Consider the following 22669-nt stretch of genomic DNA (forward strand, 5'->3'; position numbering starts at 1 on the left):
GTAAGAAAGGATATACACTCATCCCACATACCGAGAACGCATATTAGGAGATGGTTTGTCAAAGTTGTTCTCAAACATCTTTGCAGTTACCCTAAGGAATATCCTAAGAACAAGGACTGGACTTGACTCAAAAAGTCTCTTTTTGAGACCCTTTTCTTTTTGGCAGCAATTTTTATTCAGATACTTCCAAGAAATTACAAGTTAATATGACAGGTCATAATTGTTCTGTGTACTAAGTAGCACTGATAGTTATCTCGAACTACACTCTGAGGTACGAAGTAAACATTTATTTGGTTCTTTCTCAGTCAAAGAAAATAAGGTAAGAATGGCTATATTGCCACCAACCACAAGTCCATACAACCAGTTGATAATGACCAATCATAGGTGCCTTGGAATACACAGAATCACAGAATATGCCGAGTTGAAAGGGACCCACAAGGATCATCGAGTCCAACTCAGCCCTGCACAGGAAAAATACAGTATCCTCTGTGAGTGAAGCATTACTTAATATGAAGACTAAAAATTGTGTAACACAAAAGTAAGTTTTTAACACTATTGTAGTTACAAGGATTTATCTTAAAAGATTTTGTGTTCAATCACTCTGATACCAATGTATCAGAGTGTATTTACTTATTAGAGTCCTAGCATGATGGAAGAAAAAGAAATCTGGAGTTAGACAGAAATGATTTGCTATGAAGGTAACATAGCAGTGTGCAGAAGCTGAGTACAGATAAAATTGCATTTTCATACTGGCAGAATTTTCAGACTAAAGAAATATGCCCTTTATCTATCATCAGCCCTGCTAACTTACATCTATCCAAAACCCAAAAAATATTACCTTTCTTAATCCTGGTGTCATGTAAAAGCTCTGATTCTGGTAATGGTTGTATGTTATCTGGAATTGTAGATGGTGGTAGGACAGGACCAGAGTCGGGACTCCTACTCACTGTGCCATCAGCAAACAGAATCTACAGAAATCAAGGACATACTAAAGGTTAAAATCAATTCAAACATCACTAGAAAATCTCAAAAGAATGTGTCACAAATGCAATAGTCACTAGAATGCTGTGGGTGATGGAGGGGAAAAAAGTGAAAGCTCTCAGAATGAATACAAGAAATAAAGCAGCTATCTTAAAAAGCATGAATAGAATAGACTTTTTCAGTTGGAAGGGACGTTAAATGATCATCCAGTCCAGCTGCCTGACCCCTTCAGAGCTGACCAAGTTAAAGCATGTTATTAAGGGCACTGACCAAATGCCTCTTAAACACTGATAGGCTTGTGACATTCACCTCCCCTCTAGGAAGCCTGTTCCACTGTCTGACCACCCTGTCGGGTAAAGAAATGCTTCCTAATGCCCAGTTCAAACCTTCCCTGGAGCAGCTTTGAGCCATTGCCATATGTTCTATCAACAGATCCCAGGGAGAAAGGATCATCACCTCCCTCTCCACTTACCCCGTCAGGGAGCTGCAGAGAGTGACAAGGTTGATCCTCAGCCTTGGTCTCTCCAAAGCAGACAAGCCCATAGCCATCAGCTGCTCCTCACAGGACACACCTGCCAGCCCTTCGACCAGCTTTGCTGCGCTCCTCTGAGAGCATTCAAGGACCTTCACACCCCTCTGGGGCTCAGAACTGCACCCAGCAGTCCGTGTGAGGCCACACCAATGCTGAGCACGGTGGGATGTTCCCTTCCCTCTCACTGGCTGGTGATGCCATGTTTGATGCTCCCCAGGACATGGTTTGCCCTCTGGGCTGCCCAGGCACACACTGCTGACTCACACTGAGCTGCTGCCCACCAACATCCCCAGGGCCTGCTCTGCAGGGCGCTCTCCAGCCACTCCTCTCCTCATTTATACCTGTGCCGGGTGTTACTTGCCCCACTTGTAGGATCCAAAATTTGGACTTGTTAAATTTCATCACATTAGTCATTGCCCAAAGGAGTGCTAATTGCTGCAGTTCACTTATGCAATTAATGTGGACTCTATTTAGCAAGAAACAGGCATAAAAATAAACAGTAGAGATTATTCTTTGACTAAACAGTCAAAGGTTAATGACTTTTTTTTTGGTAGCAGTGATAATGCATCTGTATTGACATATTAATCTGCACTAAGGTATTCCACATGCCTAGGACTAATGTTAATTTTTTATCCATCAAAATAGCTAACAAAAGGAAGTCTTGGTTATTTATCTACTTATAGCTGTTTTCTGAGATATATTGTCCATTACACTCAACCCTTGACATGCATGTTCTCTGTGTGTCAGATAAAGCCACCCTAACCATCCCTGAATTAATTTATAAATATGGTACAATGTAGAAAATAAATGCACAACATATAGAAACAACTCTTGAGATTATTACTGGAAGGAACTAACCATTCCTTCTTTTTTCAATGCTTATCACATGTAATATATTCTTGATGACTCACAGACATGAAGTTAACATTAAGAAGGAAGTACTCATAATTTGTTTATACAGAGACTACTCTAAAATCATGCTAGGCACATAAGATCTACATTTTTCTATCAGGAGACAGTATGTTGAGAATATATAGACATACAGGAGCTAGCTTCTTTGCATACTTCTGAAATGGTTATGTTTCTCAGAAATCCTGGCTAAATGATTTAGCATATAATGTAATGGTAACAAATGGTAACAAATGGAACAAATGGTAAATAACTTATACTTGGAGTTGTGGTCTACTTAGACAGAAAAAAACATCCAAGAAATAAGGAATTATTTTGATACTTTCTGAGTCAAAATAGATGACTCTTCTTTTCATCTGTTTGTTAACTACGTGTAGTGTCTTAGACTTTGAAAAAAATGTGGCTTGTAGATTAATGACAGTATTTGCAAAGATGGTATCTAGCCTATAGCACCTAAAACGTACCAGAATTCTAGGCAACCTAAATATATGTAAACAAAGCAGGTACTTCCCTATATAGGAATATAAAGTCTTTTTTTCCTGAAAGTTTAGGATACCTAAAGATGTCTGCAGGACTGAAGAACAGTTCAGGTCTTTTCTGGATCCCACATGACTGTTTGGACTGAAAAAATACATGGATATTTTCATATTGCCAAAAACCCCAAACTAATCCACACTTTGGATGCTTAAGTCCAGGAACATAGTTCTCAAAACCCTATTCAGCAATTTCCTAATTCCAAAGTTGCCTAAAATCTTCACATGCCTAAAATTTTCATATTTAAACCTCCCTATGTGCCTCAAGTTCTGACACTGAACAAAGCTAAGAGCATTTTAGTCTTGACATGGCTGCATAACTCAGTAGTTACTTCATTCCTTCATCTAAAAACTGGACACTTCTCTATTTCAGTAGACAAGCACACATTTAAGGGTAATCACACACACAAGCTGCTTACAACGAATTCTACTAAATATACCTGGGTAGATCCATCCATCAGGTACTTCATGACAGTTCCTTGACTAGTGATGACTCTTGACACCTCTTGTTCTGTTTGCCTTGCCACAGGTGTATAAAGCTGAGAGTTCTTTACCTTTTGGGGATAACTCTGTCTAACCAGAATTTCCAGAGTAGGCTGCTTGGCCTTTTTTCTTTCAGTGTCTTTGTGCTCTATTTCACCTTCTGAAACCTCATGCTCCTTCTCTCCACTTTCCATAACCTCTTCCTCCTTTGCTTCATCTGCTTTGGCCTCACTTTCCTTAACCTCTTCCTCCTTTGCTTCATCTGCTTTGGCCTCACTTTCCTTAACCTCTTCCTCCTTTGTTTCATCTGCTTTGGCCTCACTTTCCTTTACCACCTCTTTCTCTGCTTCAGCAGTAGTGGCTTCACCTTTCAAATCTGAAAACAAACTTTGAATTACTTAATGCTGCATAGCACACATTCAAACAGGGCTAAACACTCAGCATCATGGTGTCTACAGAAGGTATGCAACTCCAGGTGAGTAAGACTAACCCTCCTTGGCTTACTTGGTCATCCACAAAGAGACAGACTCCAAATTCAGAGAAAAATTCAAAACAGTCACCAACTCAGAAATTCTACATCCTCCTGTGAAGGTGGCTGTCTTTCCAAATGAAAACAAGGGAAATATGAAGATGGATTTATTACGGATGCTGAAGTTTTGGAAGACTCACATTAGGTGAGAGGAATTTCCTAACTGCCATAAAGGTGAAAAAAAGTCACTGAGTTTCACCAAGTTTGAATTTGTATAGAAACCTAAGTTATATATTTTGTCTACTGGAACAAGTCAGTTTTTTAGCTTAAATTGTGGCAGTGTGTTGAATATACCAGTAGGTATAATTATGGTAATTGTGTCAAGAAACTACATGTATGTGTTTGTAATTCCTCTGTTCACCTCAATTATTCAGCATTTCATCTTATGCTCCTTGCCAAACTATGTATATTTGAAAACCCTCTATATGTTCTTTACTTCTTACCAGATTAGTCAGAGCACATTTTCTGGGTTGTACAAATTTTTTGTAGAGGTATTAAATGACATCTGTATGTGGCTGTATTTAAAACTGACTAGATGACAAAAAAAATCACATTTGTCTGCTTCAAAACCTAATGGCATGACTGAAAACCCCCAAGATTTACTAGAGTTTACAGCATGCAAAAATTAACTTCATGCTGATTTTCAAAAACGGTAGAAAACAGAATTATTGCAGAAGGACAGGTCAGGCACAGAAACCTCTAAGTATTTATATACCCCATCAGTCTGCTAAAGGAAATTCAGTAAGGGCAGCAAAGCTTATTATGAGTGTCTCCTCCCCTCTATGTACTGGATGGCCTAAATCAAAGGACTTCCATGAAATAATTCCTGTTTGAAATTGATTGTATCTTTTAGAAAGGCAACAAAAAACCTGATTGTAAAATATCCAGTAGCAGAGAGTCAATCATAGCCTGGGTTAGTTTTGTTAATCATTCTTACCATTAATAAATGAGCATATCTTAAATCTAGTATAAAGTACTACTTTTCAGTTTCAAGCCCCTGAAAATTGTAATACTTTTATATGCCCTGTTTACAAGTTATCACCAAAATTCTCTTTCCTTGTACTTCTAGGCTGGCACCAGTTACCCCTTTGACCTTTTCTTTGGTCACCAAATTGAGTTCTCTGGTGAAATGAGCTCACTATAAGATACATCTTCTGATGCTTTAATCATTCTTGTCACTCTTCCCCAAAATATTAACATTTTGTCTTGTAGACTTAAGTACATACACTTCCAAAGGAGGTGCAGATACAGATAACGTAACTATCTTCCTGTTATTACTCAAGATTCCTCAATATATATGCATTTATTAACTGCATTAGCTAATTTTTCTTTAGTATTCTAATTTACATGCATATTCAACTCATTATCCAACATGACTCGCAAGGGCATTTTAGGGTTACTGCTTCCCTGCCCTTATCTTTTATGTCCAACAACTTGTGATGCTAGATTTTATATTTGTTTGGAAAACCCCCACACTATTTATGTTGCAAATACTATTAAATAGACATTATGACAGACTCAGCACGTTAAAAAAATCATAGTTACATCTAAATCCATTAACGAAGAAATAAATAGTTTTAACTTCTTTTAAATTCCTTACTTTGCAGTGGCTCAGAAAACTAACCTTCAAAGCTTTCACCAAGGAAACTTAACACAAGTCCATTGGGACAGGAGACATTCAAACTCGGAAAAGCAAAAACATCTGATATCTCTTGTATTTGGGGAGCTGGTTCTTCCATTTCTATCTACAGAATGAAACATGAATTAGTTTTATTTCACATTTTAAAATAATAAAGAAAAAAATTAGACCACAGATTTCAGTTGTAACAATATATTGTTTAAAAAATGTGCTGTCTACCACTCATTTAAGATTTTGAGTGTTTTTAATCTCTGAAGTGGAAACATTAGGTTATTCTATTTGATTATGCTATCTTCTTTCATTCACCTTGAAGAACAACTCTTCCTAAGTTTTACTGAGTCATTTTGCTATCTTATGCATAGCATCAAGACGGGATGACAATAAATGGGTAATGTGAAGCAGAAGAGTGTGAAATAATTATTGAAGTTGCATATCAGTTATTTTACCTATAATCATTAAAAGGGCACAAAAGGTTAGCAGAGCTGTATTTCCAATCTGCTGCAAATACAGCACTGACTCATGAAGGGGACAGGAAGGAATGTTTGACAGTCAAAATGTGTAATTCTCTTTGCACTGCTCTGCAGTGGAAACTCTTCTGATGACTAGAAAAGATGAGGTTGACCTAAGGAATGTCTGAAGGCCCTGGAACACTTGTGAAAAAATACAACAACAGAATCTTAAATGTCATCCCCTCAAAAACCTATGTGACAATGGACTACGCTATGCCAGCAGTCATAAGATGAAAACAGTTTTGGATTGCAGAGAGGTAACAGAGAGAATTCGTCCTGGTATTACCCCATATACTTGCTTTTTAGGAATATAACTAGAGGGGGAAAATGGCAGATATTTTTCCGCATGTTTTTCAGCATAAAGAATGTCATACATTTATGATTACTTTACATAATATTACTGGGTAATAAAGCCTACTCTCAATACCCTAAGATTGTAGTCACAGGATCATGAGGTAGAAGTTACAGAACAGGACACAAGTAACCCTCAGTTGTCATCTACTTCTCCTTGTTTTAATGGTAAAAAACCCAGAAAACTTCTAATGTAACCTATTTAAAAAATTTCCAGAGTTGGAGGTTTCCTGGTAAACTGTTCCAGTGCTTTACCTTGATTAACCTTACTGACATTTTTGTCCTGGTTTACGTGAATAAATATTAGAGAAAACTAGTTTACTTCTGATTATTTCTGCTGATTATATGGGCTAGCATAAGAGATGATGGTGTCCTTTTAGCTCTTTACAGAAGAAGGCTATTCTGTCTCTCAACTCTAGATCAAGCAAACCCAAAACAAGTCTTTTAAACTTTTCCCACCAGTCAAGTTTTCTAGACCTCTAATCCTCATGCTTTCCTTAAAACTCTCAGTGTGGCCTGTATTTTTCTTGCAGTGTAGTATCTGTAACAGGACACAATACTTCAACTGATACCCTACCACACCTGAGTGGAAAATAACTTCACATATTTAGCAGGCTATACTCCCCTTTATTCACCTCAATGTGGTCTTTGCCCTTCTCACAGGAAGATGGCATTGTTGACTTAGGCATAGCCTGTGATCCATGGCAACTCTCAGACCTTTCTCTATAGAACTGTGCAGTGGGTTTCTGTGACTGGGTTTTAGTAGCGGGGGGGGGGTATATTGTTTTTAAGATTGTTTTATTTCTCACTCTTTGTCTCTTATCCTGTTAGTAACAAATTTAAATAACATCCCCACTTTGAGTCTGTTTTGCCCATGAAGGTAATCAGTAACTGACCTCTCCCAGCTGTTATCTCAACTCATGAATCCTTAGCTGTTTTTTTTCTGTCCTCTGTTCAGTTGCAGAGGGAGAGTGAGAGAGTGGCTTTAGTGGATACCTGCTTTCTGGCCAGGGTTAACTCACTACAAACTAACAGAACTGTTATTCATTCTGTAGATACATGTTCATTATTTATATGCAACTGTAGAACCTACCACTTTGATTCTTATTGAATTGCATTCTATTTTACAGACTGTGTCCATGTGAATTTATCAAGTCCGTTTTGGATTCTAATCCTGTTCTCCAAAATACCTGCAGACTCACAGACAGGTGCTGTACGTACTAATACAGGTACTCTTTATCCAAAGTAATTCTAAACCAAATAGTTAAAAGCCTTTTGGCTTAGAAGTCCTCCTGACCGATTTTTAATGATAGGACTATTTGGTTCTACAGGTTTCATTTGTGCCACACAATTACTGTATGTTATACTGAGTGCTGGCAACTCCCTATATCACTTCCCATGCTCATGCTCTTTAAATAACTAGCTAGACTTTTGAAATTAGGTAAGAAGCACTTTTTGTGGATATGCACAGAATCCATGTTGAAACAAGAGGCACAGCATTAACTTCATCCACTAGATATTAGATACTATTTCACAATAGAAGTTCAGAATCTGCTTTTAAAATGTCATTCATCCTTTCCAAAACCTGCACTGTTAACAGACGTACTTCAGTTACAGGCAAAAGTAACTTCCTCAAATTGCTGGTCCCTGGCTTGTTATTGGCTGCTAAGACCAAATTACAGAGCAAGGTTTTGAAAAACTGTCTCCACTAATTTACTGTTTGGTTAGACTTTCCAACACAGGTTTTGGAAAGCACAGAAAAATTCTGCTTGTTTAAACTAAAAATTCAGCAGTTCTTGTGACTGAGATATTAATAACCATTGAATGGTTTGGGGTGGAAGGGACCTTAAAGACCATCACATTCCAACCTCCCTGCCATGGGCAGGGACACCTTTCACTAGATCAGGTTGCTCAAAGCCCCATCCAACCTCGCCTTGAACACTTCCAGGGATGGGGCATCAACTTCTCTAGGCAACCTGTTCCAGTGCCTCACCAGCTCTCTCAGTTTGTTTTTGCAGGAGAGGTGCTCCAGCCTTCTGATCATCTGCAGTGTAAGAGCTGCAACTGTAAAGCCAAAATTGACAGAAGTACGTGGACCATGGAAGATAGGCTGCTTTACACCATGCAGTCATAAAGGCTAGCTTCATTAACAGCTGCCAATATGTACCATCTGAGAACAACTGAAAGAGTAAAAGATATCCTTAGAAGTACCGCAAACTGTTAGGAATTTGTAAAGGCACAGCTCAAAGCTCTCTGAGAAGAATATATGCTTCTTTTACATAAGTTCATGTATTTGAATTTTTGTTTGTTTCTTTTCATTGGATAATTCTCTCACCTTTACTTCTTCTTGCTGTACCAGGTCATCAGGTGATGAAGGGTCTATTTTGCTACGGTTTGCTTTCGTAGAAGGCTGAGATTTTCCTGACTTTTGTTTGTCAGACTTATCTTTTTTTCCCAAAGCTGGCGTAACGGGAGACACTTCTGTCGGAATTATGGTCGGAATATGAACAGAAGGGATGTCCAGAATTCTTGCTAAGGCACCAGCAGTTTCATCATCTAAGGAAGGGAAAAGCAATTTTTTTAATGCAATTAAGTTTCATAAATGTAGATGGCCGTATTTTATTTTTTAAAAAGATTTTGTATACTAAATTTTACCTTAGAAATAATATCCACAGTGGGGGAGTTTATTATTTCAGATAGAGGGACTGAATATATAAAACTGTTTAGAAAATCTTTCCACAGACTGACAATTTATTAGCCTAAAAGACATCTTGAAACTATTGTTTCCCACAAGTTGTCACTTGGTCATCACCTCAAAAATAAAAAAATAAAAGTTTAAAAATACCCTTTTACATCCAGAATACTTAGATTGCAACATTCTGAGTCTAGTATCTAGTAACTGATGGCTGTTGTTATGCTTTATCATGGGCTGATCCAGCACTGACTGACTCTAGCAACCTTGCACTACATACATCTATTTTGCTATAGTTATTCAGAAAGATTCTGATGATCTAGACTTAGTAAGACTCTTGCAATTCTTAAAGGCCAAGCATTAGAACAGCCTGCTAACCACATCAATAGGAAGTAATCATGTTGCCTTTCAAAATAGTTTCTTGAAAATAAAATTAATACAAAGTTAGATTTTCAGTAAAACATTTTTGTTTCAACTAACTGACACTGCTCTTTAATCAGCCTTCATGTTCATTTTCACATAACACTACTTCCCAGAGTGTTAAATTTAGGAACAGAGGCTGTTACAGGCTCTTGATCTCTTCAGAAATTTCATCTACTTCTTTACTCTGGTTGCCCTGAAAAATGAGAACATGGTGTCTGAGGGTAACAGTGAAAAAAAGTGGATTATCAAGACTGAAAGTGTCTGTAGAAAACTTGAGAGAGATGGTAAATTCCAGAGGCCTGTCTGACTAAGGAAGGTTTCCTTCCTTTTGCATGCACATTCAGATTTCTAGCACTTGGAATTGTGCTCTTTTAATTTTGTGGAGGCACAAAGAACAAGTGCAGAGGTTCTACAGTATCCAGAATTGAAAGCCCTGCAAGTGCTTAAGTGGCACCAGATTGACAAAGAGATGAGGGGCTTATTTCTAACTGGAATGTAAGGTGGTCTGAAGCTAAATTTTCATAATGCTGGAGAAAACAAAGAATAATTCAGAACTTAAAGAAATTCATTTAACCAAGTGTATCAGGACGAAGTTGGGATGTTATTATTTTTTGGTCTGTGTTTGGGCCTAGCCACCTGCAGAAGTTTACGTTTTTCTCCTGCCAAGTGCTCTGATAAAGCAGTGAACTTGGCCTTGGAGGGAGAACTTCTGTGTAAACTGTTTTAATTGGTCTGTTGTGATTGGTCAATTGCTCGTCAAGGGCAGTTGGAGGACAAAGTGATGAGGAGGGGAGGAAGGCTCGCCCCCAGACTCAATTAAGAAAGACCCCCAAAACACACTGCGCCTGCGTGAGGGGATTTCCAAAGTCCTCATGCATGCGCAGAAGAGATGCACTTACATAACCAAGAGGGTGGGATTGAGAGCCCCTGACGGGGCGGTACTGGCCACACCTCCCCGGGGCAGGTGCTCTCAAAAAACTTTATAAGGGCAGAGGCGCTTCTTGGGGGGCTGGCTCTTCACGATGGACCAAGTTGCTTTCAGCGGGGACGCCTGCTTGAAGTGGGAGTCTGCCACCCCTCCGGAACACGCAGCTGCTGCAGGGAGACTTCATTATGGGTTAGGATGGGTAAGACTTGCTTACAGGTGACACCTGGGTGAGTATGGGGGGGAGCCTTCTTTCTAGGGTCTTTTGTGCACTTTTTCCTCCGCCCTGAACCTTTTCCCCCAGGTGCCTGTTTTTCCCCCTTTTTCCTTGTTTGCCACCTTTTCCTAATAAATAGCTATATTTGTCAACTAGCAACGGTGTTGGGTTTATTCATGTTCCAGAATCCCTCGAACCTGCTTTTCCCCTTGTTTTAGTAACTCCCCTCCCTGTTACACCAAGAAATAAAAAAGATGCAAAAAATTGGCAAAACAGCTTGAGGCCTTTTGTCACCTTAGCTTCCCTAAGAGGAAGACAAAACACATAAAAAGTAAAAAACGGTAAGAAAAGTGAGAGTTAAAGAGGTTCCAGAAAACTATCTCAGTACTGCAGGGGAAAAGAGTAGTTTCCACCCAATTCAACCAACCAGTGGAGAGAAACTACAGAATTCATAGTATACCATTCAGCATTAGTCATGGATGGCATATGAGAATCATCTAAGACAGAACATTTCTGGTCAGAATTATTCTCAGCACTTACGATACAAAGACCCAGGGGAATTTGGCATAAGCAAGTGATCATAGATAAACTGCAAACAATCAATGAATGCAAGTTAGCAGAGCTCTAAAGCTCAACATGGCAAGGATTATTCTAATGTAGAATAGGATGATTATGGCAGATACGAAAAAACCTAAACATCACACCTGACATGTAGGTGTTTAATTAGACATGTCTCTCTCTTATGTCAAAATCCAAGTTTTGTAGTCCACTACATAGTGAATGTTCTCTTGGCCCAAGTTTAAAATGTCTTTTTTTAGTAATTAATTTGTAAAATATATTTAAATAATTAAAACTGAGTGTACAGTTGAATGGTTTGCCACAGTCCTCACAAAGATGCATTCAATTAAATGTTTTCATATTTTAAGAGCTGAAAAATTCTGGGATTCTCTTCTGATCAGAGAAGGGTTTCACTTTTACCCATATAATGGTTTCAGTGGCCTTTCACATGTAATGGAAACAAAAAGTTCTTGGTAAAAGCAGACGCTATTTTCACTGTGGTTTTCTGAAGCAATTGCTTCCAGTTGCTGAATGTGTTTATTGACAGGCTGAGAGAAATCCCTCATTATGTCTGCACAACTGTAACTTAAAGTCCAACCCCTAAAATAAAATGAAAGTTCCATAATCACCTATATAAGTTTACAAAAATATTATTTCTTGGAAAACCAAGAAGACTCCTCAGCAAATCACATTTTTTTTGGCTGAAATTAATTGGCTGATTTTGCTGGGCTACTTAATAACAATACTTGCAAGTTTCTCCCTGCACTGCTCTGTTTTCACAGCAAGCAAAAAAGCATGGAAACCTCCTTCCATTTTGAAAACTGAATCACAGAATATTCTTGACAATGTAATCTCGAGCCTTGCTGAAAATTCCCTACCACATAGTAACAGCTGCTCAGAAAGGCAGAATTGCATACAACAAATTATTTCATTAAGGAGTGTATGAAGAAAAAAAAAGGAAAAAAAATCCCCCTATGGTTCTCAAATATCGTCTTCTATTTGCTTACTTTACCTGCTGTCTTCCCTGTAGGTCCATAATAGCTTAAGGACAGCTGGATTCCATTTTCCAAGGTGGCTGAAAAAGATCCAAACTTGCTCACAGCTTTCTTTTGATTTTTCATTTTTCCTTTAATAAAAAAAAAATAACATTAAAGATAGCAATGCATACCAGAACCACCTGACCTGCAAACCAATGGCTGATGTGAACAGTGGAACCTCAATGTGGATGACTAACCTGTAAAATAGACTAATTAGGACGGGGAAAACTATCATTCCATTCATAGGGTAGTACATAATAGTAATTTTTGTACAACATAGCTGTAGGTTTTTTAATCTAGGAATAGCAATCTAATTATCTAGGTGCATGAAAACAGTTTAAAAGCAACAACTAGTGAAAAGTCATCCTGAACTTAAGCAGTGAAAGGACTTAGTTTTAAAGTTATGGCTGATAAGAATGATAAACTGCTCATTTCTATCACGTGGCCTATGAATTAATAAAAGTGACTGTTTCTCACATATTGTCACAGGGACAGGACCTGGACTTCAACGATCTATGTGGATCCCTTCAAACTCAGGATATTCTATGATTCTATGACTGTACTTTGAGGAAGTACAGGAAGAAAGGACAAGAGTTGAGAAATGAGATCCAAAGACGTATCCGGCATTTGTAAAAGTGGATCAGGAGACAAGCTCACTTAGAGGTGCAGACCACAATGTCATGTGATGAGTATGTTATTCATGAAAACCACATAAACTATGCAAGAACACCTCCCAGACACTGGATCATACCTTGCCTCTAGTTCAACTCCTACTGCCTTAAAGAAATGTTCTGTTAGCAAGAAGAAAACATTGGGATTTCTCATATGGGGAACACCTTCTTAAAACTGTGAGGAATAGCAGAGAATACTACAGAAGAAGGTTAGGGTAGGTACCTAACACCTAGCCATCTCCCAATCCCATCAACATGGCAAACATCCTGAGACCTTGTCTGCTCCTATTTGTTGTCTGTCATTGCAGTGCTCATTGGTGAACACCACCTGCAGATGCAGTTCTGGCATTTTGACTGCTTTGAAAGCTTCCATTGTACTATCCAGCCACTGCCAAGTATCAGACTGCACTGATCCTTCTCTTCCTCACTGCCTTCCTATAAGGTGCTCCTGTTTACACATGAGGAAAGCCTCTCACTTGTGACAAGTGAATACAACTTGCCTCAGTTACTTCCAGAGTGGTGATCACCAATACCCTTTGTCAGAGCCCGGAATGCTATAGGTCAGCTTTCAGAAGGGTAGACAAAAAGCACCTCATCTGTGGAAGGGATGCAAATTTTCTATTTGGACAACCTACAGTTACATTGCTGGTGGCAGATGAAGCCAAGGGGAGGAGCGAGAGCAGGATGCTTTCTGACATTGATGAAGATTAAAAGAGGTAATATGTCTACCAAAAATCATACTTTTCCAATACTCTTCAGTTTGGTGACAGCAATTCCATAATGCTTTTGGCAAACATACACACAAATTGTTACAGACTGGCTTCCTTCTTGGAACTGCTGTCACCTGGGTTCAGAAAGGATTTGGATTCCATGCTTTCTGAGTGTTAGCAATATATCAACCAACAGCAGAAGTTGCTGGACTGCAGAAAGATCTGTTTTCACAGCAAGGTCTTGAGGAGGCCCTAATGTCATGATCATCTGACCCACAAAAGGAGGTCCAGTTCAAAAGGGGACCTTTCTAGGGCAGACATTTACTTTGCTCACAATGAACAGGATTCAGTTTGCCTTCTCAGGCCTAAGATCTGAATGAGTCCTCCACTAAAGAAGAAAATTATTTTCTCAAAGAGTGGTGACTCTTCATCGATTTCCGTGCTTTGGAAAAGAAACTGGTTTGCACATGTTGACCTTCACTGTGCTTCTACATCTTGCTTAAGTCTCTCTATACAGTACTTAAATCAGCCAACTGGATTTTTATGGAACGCTGATTTTTCTTACTTTCTGCCATTAGTAAGAATTTATTTTCTATTAGTTGATAATTTTTACATCAAATTACTAAATATATTACTAATTACTAAACTAGTAATTTTTTATATCAGTGATGTCAATTCACTGACCTGATCTAATTTTCTCTTCTTCATTAATTTCTTGCACTTCAGCTTCTTCCAAGTTTTTCTTGGGATCTGTGATATGAATGAAGAAATTGTGGTTGTCTTTTATCACTTTCACCTTTACCAAAGTTAGACCTGTAAAGCAATGGAATACTGTTATTGCTTCCATCAGGCTTCAGAACTTACCTGCACCCAAATAAACCCTGCACCTGCAACTTTAAAGAACACTAAAAAAGAAAATTGCTCAGAACTGGACTGAATCACTTAGTAGAAGACCAAGATGACAAAAATTAAGGTTTTCTGAGTTTAGACTAAATATTAAAAAAAATCCTGACAATTAGATCTTAGAGGCTGCAGAAGAATCTGTTTTTTAGATTTATTGCATTTGACTATAAAAATAATTTGAATATTCTTGAATTATCATGCCTTGGTTGCCACTGAACAGATAAATATGAACTGATTTTTCTCCATTTCTACTTTTCTGGAATTTTATCTATCAACTGCTAACCTACTACAGGAAAATATAAAGATTAATAGTGATAGATGTTAATATGGAATTTCTTTAACTGAATTTCTACTACTGAGACATGAAAAAGCTATGCCATCAGTTGCACTGAGTCAAAGCAAAGCATGAAGAATTAAAGAATCACCTTTTACAAATTCTATCTTCTCTACTTGAATCTGTCCTCCATCGGATGGGAAGAGATATTGATTGGTTCCTGATATTTGAATTACATCCTCCCCTGTATTGTAGCCATGAAACTGGAAAAACAAGTTTTAGATTATCTATAAATGTGAAAGGCAGAACCCATGAAAGAGGTAAATGCAGGACAGATCATCAGGATCACACTTTTCTGCTCAACATTTTTTGCTTAGATGTTTAACTAATGTAATAACGACTTTAGCAAATATCTAACTATGCTATTCTCATATCCAAATAATTTCTCAGTTATTAATGGAAGTAACTTGTTACACATGAGAGCAGAATCTGATCCTTCAATATCATGCAGCAGTCATGAAAACTGAAGAGTAGCAAGTAGACTGGTAGATTAACACAGTGTGAGAGAAAGAATAATTCCGGTAAAGTACAAAGAGACAAAGTACAATGGCATGGGATCACATGAAGGGCAGGTAATGATTCAGCTTTCCACCCTCCAGATTTTGAAATTCAGACACTGTAAATCTAATTAGATTGTTATGCCTTCCAAAGTGCCACAAGTCAGCAAAAATTATGTGAGTGTACTCAAATAAGTTCAGATGGCAATGTCATCTGAGTTCAAAGTCTGTCCTTAAACAAATTTAAGACTAAAATATATCAATCCATGCAAGTTTTGAATGCAAGACTTGGACTATGCAAATATGAGGTGGTGCAAACTGCCTTAAAACTGTTGGGACAAAACTACTGATGAGTTCCCTCTGTTAGTGTAACAGACAGATTAGCTTGTATTATGGCACTTCAAGAACATGAATTTTGAAAGATGAAATAGAAGAAACTGAACTCCTTTTACTTAATCTCCAATGTGGACAGTCAAAATTTCAAGTAGGTCTAGCAGTCCCCTAGTATAGGAGATAGGACAAGTCCTTATGCTCCCCTTTCCTATCCCCACAAACCCCACATTTGTGGGAAAGATTGATCCTATAAACGTATTTTCCATGGGCACAAAAACACAATCAACTTATGTTTGTATTCATGTCATATACATTAAAAAAAAAAGTAAATAATCTTAAATATCAAAAACAATAGAGTGAAACAAAACACAGGCTTAATTTGCCCTGAACTTGAATTTCACAACAGATAACAGCTTTGCTGTAATATTGACTCTCTATATAAATAGCTAGCACTTTTCTAATGTGGTGTAATAATACAAGTCCTTACCTTATAAACTTTCTCAGAACATGGTTCTGGAATGCTGTGATCCTCCTGAAGTTCAGAGGCTTCTGTTGGCTCATTTTCAGACTTCTCTTTGGAATCTTTGCACTCTCCATCTATTATCTCCTGTCCTTTCTTTTTACTTCCCAAATTTTCTGTCTTTCCTTTTGTTTCCTCCTTAAGTTTTTCTTCCTCTCGTAATCGGTCCTGCTCCTTCTTCCAAGCCTACATTCAATGTTAGGAATTAAGAAGAACTGTGGTTCTCTTTGATATGTGCATACTGGAAAGAGTACAAGCAAACAACCTCAAAGGAAACAATGTTCTAAGTCACTCTAAGACATGTTTTCCAAATGTGTCTAAAGTTTTACAACATTATTCACTATATTTTGCATAAAATTACTGACTCATTCAACCTAAAAGAGCAGTCATTGTTGACTACAGGAGATGAATCACATGATTATTTGTATCTTACACAACTAGTCATAAAAGGATGACTTTTTGTACACTTGTCCACAATGTTTATCACCAAATCACAATGCATCACTGGTATTAGTTTATTCCCAAAATGCAACTGTGAGATAAAATGATTTTATTCTTTTACAGAAAGAAGAATGAGGTATGCATGCCAAAATTATCAACTTGTATTAGGAAGATATCTGAGATTTTCTGGACTATTTTGGGCTTTGTAGCACTTTATAGTCTAAGCATATCAAAGCACAAGCATTTCTGTGGAAGAAATGGCAAGCATTCAGAGTTACAAGTTAGGGATTAGCCTAATTTGAGCCATGACAGTTCAAGTTGAGTAGCCAGGAATTGGTTAACACCATTTCATATCTACATTCCAGTACTTTGGGTGGACAACATTATACACTGTAAAAAAGATGAGACATGCTATATCTATGAGGAGTCAAAAAAAAGAAGGAGTACAACATCAATAAATCTAGATTTGTGCAGATTAATGGATAATGCCAGTGCTAAGACTTAAAAAAAAAAAAGTGTGCTTAACTCCTACATCAGCCAGAAACTTACTGTGTGAACCTGGGCAAGTCAATTAATCTGAAGTGCATGGTCGTGAACTACATCTATAACATGGGATTCTCTGTCATAAGGGAAATCTGAGGTACTGTATTTACATTCCCTAATTTCAAAGAGCTGTAGACAGTGAAAGTGGGGTACATACATACTTTCATGAATCTGGATTTATCTTTTCATATCTTTCCAATCTGAAAATTTAAAGAATAGTAGGATATTATTCATAACTCTTATTTCCAGTATTGCAATTGTGAATTGCTTTTGGAATGTCTAGTCTAACTCCAAGCAGTCTTCCCTTAAGAAACTAACATAACTCACAAGGAATAAGAAATAAATCAAAGAAAATAACGTATACAAAAAATAGCCAAGAGCAGAAAAACTAAGCCTATGTAAGAACAAAGGCTTACCTTCATAAGAAAGCAGTGCTTTTTAGTCCATTTCAGAAACATATATATTTTTGCCTCACCTTTAAAGAATCTTCTCTGATAATGGGACTTTCTCCATTGTTGGATTGAGACTCTCTTACACTCTCAGGTCCTGATGTTTTGCCTTTGAGAAATGAAAGGGGAAATAAGTAAGGTTATAAATATATGAAAATGCAATAATTTTTAAAAATGGGAAAATAAAAATAAAAGATGTGCAAGTAAATAAAAAAAATGCAGATTTCAAAATACTAAAAGTATACAAGTAAAATAAAGAAAATGTTAAATATTTTTAGAAATAAAACAAAAAGCCTATTTAGGTAAGAAGAAACTTACCTGACAACTAATATTACTTGATTGTCATAACTGAGGACCAAGTATGCTAAACAGTATATTAACATATTTAAAGACCGACTCTCTGCTTCTTGCTGTTGAAGGCTTTGCTCTTGCAACAAGTTTGCGTGTTGTTTTTTTAAATGAGCCAGAACAAGCTCAATACCAGAGTCATAGATATTACGACCTTTTAAGACAAAGAAGTGAATAAATGCTGTCTGAACCTTCAAACCTTCACTAAAGAAAAAACATATTCCTTGTTTACTATTATGGCTTTATAGCACCTATTACTTATGAAAAGGGTATCTTCTATGAGTGTAGTTTTATAGTGTGCTTGGATACCCAATATTTACCTTCTAGAAAAGATAAAGTCCCCTATCAGAAACTTACTTTGTATTATAAAGTAGAAATTGCAGTGTGGGTTACAGCAGTGTCAGCGAAACTCAAAACACCCAAAGACACTGTTGCCCATTGCATGTCCCAGCTAGAGATGATTATCTTCTTTCAGCAAGTGAGCTACTCTATGAATTATATCTGTCATGAGGCACCATATGGGCAAGATTCAATCTAGCTCCTGTGACAGCTAGATACCTACAAATTATGATATAGAAGTCATAACTGTCCTTTTAGTTTCCAAACTATAATCAGAGGTGTTAATTGGGTTGAGGAGTAACGTTCCTATTTTTGTAAATGCTAACTGCTAGTACTGGAAGGTTTCAAAGTGCATTCTCAAAAAAGGTAAACAAAGCAAAGGTTAAACATCAACAAATAATTGTTAATACAATTTAGATACACAAATGAACAAATTTGACAAAAGTTCTTTTTTCTTAATAAGGGTTTTCAGATTTTGCTGTCTACTGAACAGTTACTGCATGAACTGCTTACAATTCTCACTACCCAAAATGTTGCCTGTAATTCAAGTTTGCTCTGCAGTCTAGTCAATTCCAGTTTCCAGTTTTAGCTCTTAGCCCACAGCTTCTGACTTCCAGCTTTTATCCTGCCCTTTAAAAAAGAATTTTCCTGAACCATGTTGCCAACTTTAACTACTGCTCATCTCTTCATATGTTCAGTGATCTCAACAAAGATTCATATTTGTATGTAATCCTTAAAGTAATTTCATTAGATAAGCACAGCTATTGTAAATGTAAATTGATACTAGAGGTGTCAGTTCTCAAAACTGATGCAGAGAATGATGCAGAACATACAAATACATGCATTTAATTAATTCCAAAACATATTTATGCCTTTATAGATGTCAAAACAAGGTCATCCTATGAAAAAATATACGCAATTCTGCTCTGAATAGATTTGGGCCTCAGCACTTAAAGTGAAAAATTAATTTTCTAGAATAAAAAGATACCCACTTTTGGCTTTCTTAGTAAAGCGAGTTTTTTTGACAGTACATGCACAGAGTTCAAAAGGGCCTTCTACCATGGCTTTTTCCAAATTAAAAGACTCTGTTTCCTTACCCATCTTCTCTTCTTGGTATTTAGCTTCTTCCTCTTTCACCCAGTCTTCAATTGAGTTAGCCACTAGCTCAAGATAGTTCCTGAAAAGCAGAATATTCCTCTATTTAACATAATACAGTTTTCACTAATATGATTTTAGGTCAAACAAGACCACTTGGCTTCTCAGTTGCTTATACAAGTAAGAGAGAAGGCTCTCTCTCTTTGAGAGAAGGCTGGTGTTTGACAGGGTTTCTCTCTGTTTTTAAAGGAACTGGTACTTTTGCCTGGCTGGTATTTGCTTAATATCTGTTATATTTGGAATTTTGGTTATCCTTTCCGCAAAGAGATATTAGAAACTTGTCTTCCAAAGAATACCTGCTCCTAAAGAAAAATCCAGGAAATCACAAAACATAAAGACATTCAGTTTCAGAAAGGCTCAGACTCATTCTCCTCACTGTTTTGCCACCAGAATAATTTATTTTCTTAGCTGCTCTTGATTAATATTATCTTTTAGAATACAATTCATTTGTTTGTTCAGAAATTGAGGTGTTATTGTACTTAATTCTTTATGGTGTGACAAGACAGGTGTTTGGAAATTGTCATCCAAATCCAGATTAGAGAATCGGTGCACCATAACCTGGCATAAATTAAGAATATTCACAATTAACAATTAAGTTGAAGTGAGAACTGAATGATCCAGAGTTTGCAGTTGGTATCTGCAGTTACATTGTGTCATCTTCCAAAGGTGTCTGAAATGACTGCTAAATTAGTTCATTGTGAAAAACTGCTTTCAAGGTAGGAGGAAGCCTGGAAGTCTTATATGCAGTTGCCACTCAACCTCTCATTTGGAGGGTTACCACAATTCTTTAAAGTAAAATTCTTCATATGTGCAAAATTAAAATGGGGATTTTGAAGAATGTATCACATTCAGTTGTTGTGTCTTTGTGACACTTTGCATTTATAAGTCTGAGATTATTCAATTGTACTCAAAAGCCCTATATGGAGTACAGGTTTTGATTATGAACATGCGGACAACACAATCAATTCGTGACCTCATGACCATTTTAAAGTTCTTGTTACATCATTACATTGTATGTACAAGAGAATTAATATGTAGGTCATATACACAGACTGGAGATGTATACAGTTCATGTACAGTTTCAAGATACATAAGTCTCTCCCAGCTTCTGCAGTGTAGGTGGAGCCTGCTTTGGGAAACTTGCATGGAGAAACTGTTGATCATATATATCATACTCAGTAGGGACAAGGTTACTCTGCTCGTATCTGAAGAAAAATGTACAAGCCATAAAAACCCATGGTGTTGAAAACAAAAGGCAAAACTAGTCTGGAACATAGAGATGCCAGTACTGGAATAACTGGAAGATGAATATACGTTATAAATAAAAAGAGATTATTCGCGTGGAAAATATTTTAGGGCAATGAAACAGTCATTCAAAGTCTAAAATACACATTCTATTAATATGTATTCTGATGCCCCTACTGCCAATGTCTGACTCAGAACCATTTCTCAGAAAGGATTATTCTTTTCCAGTAACTTGCATAATGTGTTTACTATGAAAGAGTAAATAAATGCCATTAACTCTGCGCAAAAATTAGTTTTGATAATGCCTGAATTCACTTGGCTTCCTGACAGAGTGGCCACTTATCCTAACCAGAGTTAAAATGTTTTATATACACAAATCACCGCAGGTGCACGTGTCCATGCCTTTGCATTCCCTTAGTCAGTAGCATCCATTGAATTTCACATGCAGCCTCCTGCTGCCTACCCTTTAAAAGGTATAATTTCTGAATTTTTGGATGTTCTACATGAACCACAGGACCTAATATTCATAAAGAAGAAGGAAGGCAACTGGGGTCTCCAGGAGCAAAAGCTGCTGCAACGCGAGAAATTTAATTTCCCCCTTGTACGAGAATTTCCTCTAACAGAACTCACTGTAATCAAAATGAAATTATTCTGTGATTCTGTAACCAACTGATTAGCAGGTAACAGAAGTATATTCCAGACAGCAACTATGAAATGACCCTAAAAAGTTGGTCTGTGGTCTATAAGATATCACAATAAAGAAGCAACAAGTAAACACAGATAGAGAACTCCTATCAGAGAGATTATCAAGCACAGCATCTGTTATGCATTTGTAACTCTCCTGTGGTAACATTGTGACTTAAATAAATTAGAATGACAGTAATTTCAATAAATTAAAAACCAATAAATTGATACTAAACTCACCAGGAGTCAGTTATTTCATACAAAGGTAAAAGCCAGTAACCACTTAATTAATGAGTGGGATTTGTGCCAGTTTCTGGCAACTCAGCAGGATCTGGAAGCTAATTGCAGGCAACAGCTTGAAGCACTCCAGGTATTTAAAGACTGTCTTCCACAGAAGTGTTATGTTGCTTGGAAACATAAACTAGCAATTATTTATGATACTTTGTCTGGAAATCTAAAATTACCTTTAGCAAAAAGGCTGAATAAGTCCTGAAAATGTGCTGGTTATTTTGCAGAGAATTGGCAAGTATTGATGCCACGTAACAGAACTGAAAGAGGGCCTACAGCTCCTCAAAGATTCTAAGTAGCTTACACAGCAGTGATGTTGAATATTTCTATGAAACAAGAGCAAAGCCAAACCTTCTTGCAGCTTTCATGTCAGTTTCTTTAGGAATTCCTTGGTGCTTTGAAATCATGGCTAGGCTTCGCGAACGAAGATCTGGGAAGGGCTCTACCCACGTTTCTTGCAAGCGCGTTGGTGGCTAAAAAGGCCAATACGAGAAAGGCAAGTCTGGTTGCAAAAGACACAGCAGAAAGACTCCTTAGATGGTATACTCTGCAAGGCACGGTTCTTTCTGCGTTGTCTTTTCTCCTCAAGGGTGATCCTGCGTGCTTTCTCAAAAGCATCAGCAGCGTTATAGATGGTCTGTCTCCACCTGACAAATTGTCACTGGACAAAGATGTTTCTGCCCCAAGCAGAAAAAATCTTTAATGTCTAAGCCTTGTTTCCAGTGGATGTGGAAGAGTAAGAAGAAGGAAACATACAGCTACTGTATTATAATTCACTCACCAGAGAACATGCTTCTTTCCTTCTTTGGATGCAAAATTAGCAATTTTTTTTTTGCATGTATCAAGAGCTCCTTGCATTTCTTAGTTGGCCTTGAACTATTTCAATGCCCT

General features: G+C 37.3%; 1 protein-coding gene across 10 annotated transcripts in view; it reads right to left on the reverse strand.

The window, feature by feature from the left end:
- SPAG17 (sperm associated antigen 17) overlaps positions 1–22669 on the reverse strand; it is a 99193-nt gene that overhangs the window by 25553 nt on the left and 50971 nt on the right. For 7 of the 10 annotated variants that reach the window (XM_027681297.1, XM_027681302.1, XM_027681301.1 and 4 more), the window contains 10 exons: positions 19504–19583; positions 17746–17828; positions 16254–16472; positions 15028–15139; positions 14384–14512; positions 12294–12407; positions 8802–9022; positions 5592–5712; positions 3396–3814; positions 839–968 (listed from right to left, as the gene is read on the reverse strand). In XM_027681297.1, coding sequence (XP_027537098.1) covers positions 839–968; positions 3396–3814; positions 5592–5712; positions 8802–9022; positions 12294–12407; positions 14384–14512; positions 15028–15139; positions 16254–16472; positions 17746–17828; positions 19504–19583 — 1628 coding nt within the window. The remainder of the gene's footprint in view (positions 1–838; positions 969–3395; positions 3815–5591; positions 5713–8801; positions 9023–12293; positions 12408–14383; positions 14513–15027; positions 15140–16253; positions 16473–17745; positions 17829–19503; positions 19584–22669) is intronic. The other 3 variants (XM_027681298.1, XM_027681299.1, XM_027681303.1) reach the window with 3 other exon arrangements.

This window comes from Neopelma chrysocephalum, unplaced genomic scaffold (assembly GCF_003984885.1).
Source record: "Neopelma chrysocephalum unplaced genomic scaffold, ASM398488v2 Primary Assembly neopelma1_60, whole genome shotgun sequence".
Classification (NCBI taxonomy): Eukaryota; Metazoa; Chordata; class Aves; order Passeriformes; family Pipridae; genus Neopelma; species Neopelma chrysocephalum.